Source organism: Penicillium expansum, assembly GCF_000769745.1.
Source record: "Penicillium expansum strain MD-8 chromosome Unknown contig277, whole genome shotgun sequence".
Lineage (NCBI taxonomy): Eukaryota > Fungi > Ascomycota > Eurotiomycetes > Eurotiales > Aspergillaceae > Penicillium > Penicillium expansum.
Window position 1 is genome coordinate 238,137 of NW_015971414.1, and position 6,000 is coordinate 244,136.

At 41.6% G+C, this 6,000-nt stretch overlaps 2 protein-coding genes across 2 annotated transcripts; one reads left to right on the top strand and one right to left on the bottom strand.

Annotated features, from left to right (window-relative positions):
- Nucleotides 1-801: 801 nt before the first annotated feature.
- PEX2_084640 (cyclin-dependent protein kinase regulatory subunit CKS1) lies at nt 802-1,298 on the bottom strand (the record flags this gene model as incomplete). Its single annotated transcript, XM_016745734.1, has 3 exons — nt 802-838; nt 890-948; nt 1,002-1,298. 3 exons carry the CDS (start codon nt 1,296-1,298, stop codon nt 802-804), a joined length of 393 nt encoding a protein of 130 aa, XP_016595466.1.
- Nucleotides 1,299-2,084: 786 nt separating this feature from the next.
- On the top strand, nt 2,085-4,036 carry PEX2_084650 (bromodomain-containing protein; the record flags this gene model as incomplete). Its single annotated transcript, XM_016745735.1, has 6 exons — nt 2,085-2,162; nt 2,359-2,543; nt 2,595-2,856; nt 2,921-3,446; nt 3,515-3,583; nt 3,633-4,036. The coding sequence occupies 6 exons, from the start codon at nt 2,085-2,087 to the stop codon at nt 4,034-4,036; spliced, it is 1,524 nt and encodes a 507-aa protein (XP_016595467.1).
- Nucleotides 4,037-6,000: the final 1,964 nt, after the last annotated feature.

Consider the following 6,000-nt stretch of genomic DNA (forward strand, 5'->3'; position numbering starts at 1 on the left):
ATCAATATGAATTTGAGACTACTTCTAGATTTATGCAAAAACAGCCATGGATATGAGGCATGGTTAGCCCAGTACAATATACCATGTTCTTCCAGTGTGATAAATTAGATGCGTGACCCAAAAAAAAGACATGCGACTGAACAGCAAAAGTTACAGGCAGCGTGAGAATTGATAAGAGAGGAAGTTACTTGATTTAGTAGTGTACTAACCACTAGCAAAATATCCAGGGAGGCAACTAAAGCTGGAAACCAAATGACCAGGGATATCAAGTGGATGGTCCAGGTATGCATCTATCTGTCTGCCCCTTTGCAAATACTTGGTCTGTTTGTTTTCCCCTCCCCCGACATCGAGTAGAGGGACCAAGCAGAGAAGGTTCATGTCTCACCTACAGTATTCTTCAATGCTAGGTAACCTGACTGGGGATAACATTTCAAGACACCCACATCAAGTTCGGGAAGTGACAGTAGCAGCCTCGCCACTGTCCAGTAGATGATGACTGGCTAAAGACGCAATTTGATGATCACACTAGCACAGTTCAGGCGTCCGTGACAAGACAGATGCCGGTCTTCCGTAGCGCATAATAGAGAGAGAGCATCTGGTCTAGCGTGTCAATGAAATGGCGGGCAAGGAGAAAATGAAACTTGGTCTCATTCCAGAACTTCAAGTATGAAGCTTTTGTGGACGCTAATGAGCAATATTTTGAACGCGGGTGCCTGCCATGAACGAACATAAAGGAACATAAAGCGATGTCTTCTCAACTGCTCATATTTCCAAGCACAATGCCGCCAATCAATGACTAACTTATTGTTGCAGAGGGGGTTGGTAGTTAAGAGGGCGCCTACAAAACGGTTAGTGACACAGCCAAGGGAGCAGTTCGAAGATAACCGACTTGAACAATAAAATATGAGGTTCGGGTTCATGCACCTCGTAATGCTCCCACCCCAAGCTCTGCACGTACATTGTTAGAACCGATGCACATCCTCGAATTATGTTCAACATACTTGTGTAATACCCAGAGCTCGCCATTCCTCCTCCCAAAGCAATTTCAGAGTCCCCTTAGAGCTGTCGAAGTAGTCTGTGGGGATTTTTTTGAGCATGTTCTTTGGGAGCTGCACATGGCGGTATTCGAATTTGTCATCGTTATATCTATATGGAGTCAATGGAGAGTCTATCGCAATGGCATTGGGTCCTGACCTTGCCGAGTAGTGAATGGAATCCACAAATTCATCAAGCTTCTCGCGCTCCGTCTCCAAGAGGAGACGGGGCTTCTTGTTGCGCCTAGCTGGGTCGATGTCCATTGGGATGGTGAGATGAGAAGATCTCTCAGCTATATAGACTGTCAATATCAGTCTATTCCATGATTTCAAGTAGAAAGGTCAGTAAATAAGTAACCCAAGGATGTGGCTCACAATGTGGCTAAATGACTATCGCATGTAGCGGCAACTAAAACGTACGCTCACAGGGTTCTTATAGGGGCCCTATGGTTCTGTAAGGTGGTCTGATGTTGAGAAATCAATGTATCAGGGATGGGTGATCAGGTGAGAATAAGGGTGTGCGATGCGATAGAGAAAAGAGTAGGTGTGAGTTGTAGAAACAACAATCACCGGACTTGTTTTGCGGGACTTGGGAAAATAGTGGGGGAAACAACCATTGAGCGCCTCAGGTGTCAATCCAATCGCTGCTGGTCGATCATGTGATATTCAAGTTATGCATCCATGGATGGATGTGTATTATGTTATATAATCAATTGATACCTTATCCATAAATTACCTCGTATAAACACGTTCTTTCGATACGTATTTAGGTGTACCGATACGTACTCTGTACTATACCTGCCTATAGACCCACCAGTCTTACCTAAGGCGGGAGGACTCCGTAGACGCGTCTGCAACACGTCCGAGGAATGTCTATATGGATATCTCCCTTTGCCATACTCTTATCATTACTTGTAATTCTTTCAATCAATTTGACCCTCTGTTTATCAAATCTGTATTGCCAGTCCCCTTGTGATCTTCAGTTACAGATAACTATCTTCAATGTGTGACTTGACTCGCGATTCGGGACGTTATCAGAAGTAATCCGAGATGACCTCAAAACGACGGGCAGCTGCTGCAGCTTCCCCAGATATGAAGTTTCGTAGAACGAAACGCCAAAAGTTTTCCGTACGTATCAGTTTATTGCATTCATACATATCGACTAGCACTTGACACTGGAATGGAGGACAATCGCGACATCGTGACTATGGCAGTTTGACATACACTATTCAAATATTCATTCACTACCCTATATCGTTTCTTTGCGCATATAGATCAGCTCACACGTTTCAATCGCTAATTCAAGCTGCCGTGCGTGTGATAGAACAATGATTTCATGAATTCCAAAGAGTCCAATCGTGCATCGTCGCATCTGGACTCAGAGCCACCAGAGAAAGCAGATCAATCCCCGGAGTCACAGGCCGAGTCCGAGGCCGATTTTGAAGGTGATAGTATTCAGACTGCACAGGACAAGATTATGTCCGAGTTGACCCGGCTCAAGGACTCTGAGTAGGTACCATTGATCCCGATCCTTTGCTTGAGGCTGATGACCCAACCTAGGGGCCAGGAGGTTGCTTACCCGTTCATTGGGAAACCAGACCGGAATCTGTACCGGGATTATTATGAGATCATTCAACATCCCGTGTCCTTACGGAGCATCCAAAAGAGAGTTCGCGGTACCGACAGTAGGAAGAATTCATCCAAAACCACCGCATATCCTACATGGCAGTCCTTTGAAGAGGAGGTCAGCTATGTATGGCGGAATGCCAGAGAATATAACGAAGACGACAGTGACATCTCTATTCTTGCGGGAGTTTTAGAGGTAAGCCTATACCGCGACGCTCTTGTCATCTGTCCCCTTCGGCATTCTGACATTGGAGGCCCAGGATCACTTCCACCGCCGGGTTGCGGAAGCTAAAAAGCTTGTTCCAAATCCCCTTGAGGTAGATGGAACCCTTGATATGCCTCGCATCAAATTAAAAGTGGGCACTGCTGTACCCTCGGTGGCGCAGAGGTTAACCTTGAGAATGCCTGGGCAGAGCTCCGATACACTACCTAAACACAATGGACACCCGTCAAATGTCACGTCGAAGAACGGATCCCAAGGCCATGCACAAGATATCCCCGGGGCTGGATTAGCAAGACAAGAAATCAGTAGATCTCCTCGAGGATGTTCTCTTGGGGGGCAACTTGCCAGTCCCAGGTCAAGCACCACAGCCACACCATCTGGCTCAGAGCAACATCAAAACAGTTCCATTGGTGCGCAAGGCTTACTGGGCTCCATGACAAACGCAACCACCCTGGCTATGTCGGCTTCACAGAATCCCCCTAATACGTCTTCGGGTGTCTCTTCGGGTGTCCCTTTGCATTCATCCTCAAGTTCAGGTATGTTGCGCTTAGGAGGCAAGATGGGTTAGTGGGCATTTTGTCGGCTACCGAAAGTATCACTTAGCTCCCGGCCTTTGCTAACTTCCTAGCAGCCCGTGCTCCCTACCAGCCGCATTTCGGCTCCTTGCCCATAGATTCGCTTCTGAGGCGATCGGGCCAAGGTTTGACTCCCACTAAAATTTACGGGGCTTCCAGCTAACTACGAGCCAGATCCGGGGATAGCTTTGATTCGTAATGTTCGGATTCTTACACATGCCTCTTTGTCGTTGCAACCGGACTTCTGCCTAGATATCCCACCTTCGTCGCTTGTTTCGCAACAGAATATCATAGTTCATCTTCCTCCGTCACATAATGTACTGACGGTCAGGCCTCGTTTAGCGGCTAGTACTTCCCAGCGACAGGTAAAAATTGTGACACTCATGGGTATGGAGCGTCTTCATTCATCTGGCGATGCAACTACACTTTCATATGATATCCATCTGCACCCTGGCATGACGAGGGTTGACGTGGAAGCTATTGCTGCCCCGGCCAGAGGAGTCCCGAAATCTGGCCCCCCTGGGTCGGATATTGATTACGAACGTGTCACTCTATTCTTTAATCTGCTATGTCAATAGTCATGTCATATAAGTAGGGCTTGTTTTATGAAGGGGTGGTGACGGAGTCACTTTCTTGGAGTATTGAGCTTTAGGGAGATACCATGTTTTTTATATATCGGAGCTTTATTGTATTGCTATTATAACAACAACATCTAGGTATATAGAACAAAAATGCACCAGCTATAACGCCCAGTGACGTTAGTTAAAACAAAGTTCCTTTATAATAGCTATATGTAATGATTGCTAGTAGACCTGGCAGTAACCCTCCGGGTGGTCTATGATCTTGGATAGTCTTCCCCAAACCCCATTTTGAGTCGAAGATCTCGACCCAGAACCCAACCCAGACCCAGTGACTGAGGCCCCAGAAAACCCAGTATAGGCCCAGTTCGACACAGTTTCTACATAAAAGGGGGTCTTGGCAGTCATAACCCAGCTAAGTCAGCAGAATTATACACATAATTAGCGTGTTTGCTTAGTTTGTAACCCAATTTGGGGCCCCAGACCCAGTACTGGGTCGAAGGGTTGGGTATGACCAGCCAGTTCTTCAATTAAAAGAGTATATTTCAACGAGAATACTAAGTATAGGAAAAGAAAGGAGAAGGGGAGGAAAGATCGAAGAGCAATTGTCCCTTATATAGACCCGATTAGACTGCGACATCGCCCGTCCATAGGCACCTAGGAGGTACCTAAGGCCTATCCACAGTGGGCCTTAGGCTATTTAGATTTTCGAGTACCTATCTATAACGCCTAAGGCCTATAGGCATACCCACAGCGGGTATACCTACAATACCTACTATTATATAAAGTTACCTAAAATAGATATATAACTCACTAACTTTATATGATAAATAACTATTATTTATACCTATTTTACTAACTCTATATAAAATAGTAGTTTTAATCTATAATATCTATAAATTTTACTAAAATATCTATATATATAAGAAACTAGTATATATATAATATAACTTAGAATAAAATTTTAATTAAAATATATTATATTATATAGTATTTTTATTAACTTATTAATTTATACTATAATAGCTTAAAGATATATATTTAAGTTAATAGTATATACCTAGTATTTTTTATAAGTAAAATATTACTTATAGATTCTACTTTATCTCTTACTCTAGTATATTTCTTATAGGTAGATTAAAGTTTTAATAAGAAAAGCAAAAATTAAAAATGTAAAAGATAATTAGTATAATTCTTATTTTATAAGCTTATATTATTAAATTCTATTAATTATATTACTTAAAGACTTATATTATTATTCTAGGAATTTTAAATCCTTTAATTATAATTTAAGATAGGTATTTAGGTATATTCTTATAGATATACCTATAGATATATTTATAGATATACTTATAAATAAAAATACTTATAGTTAATTAGTTTATAATATATAATAAGTCTATATTTAGTTTATAATCTATTAGATCTATATAAAATACATTTTTTACTAATAATCCTTATTTTATATAATTATAAATTACTTATTATAAATTTAGATTATTTACTCTCTTATAATTATTAGACTTCCGCAAAGCCCAACTTTGGGCCCAAGGTCCGGGCTCGAAACCCGACCCGCAACGAGCTAGGGGTCGAACTTTTCAAGCTCGACCCAGACCCCGGCTCGAAGGGGGGGGCTCGTCGGGCCCCCCCCCTAGGCTCGAAATTGTATAAAACCATGGTCTTAGCGTTTATAAAGTGGCTGAATCACCTAAATAAATAACCGTCTTTTACCTATATTTTAGTTTATATATACAATTCTCCTCTATTATCATAATTAGGACTAAGAAATATTTAGAAATTCTAGTTAATAGATATATATCCTTAATATATTAGTATAATAACTATGTTGATAAAATACTAATTTTTTTTTTATATATAAGCTGTATCTAGACCTAAGTCTTNGTTGATAAAATACTAATTTTTTTTTTATATATAAGCTGTATCTAGACCTAAGTCTTCTACCT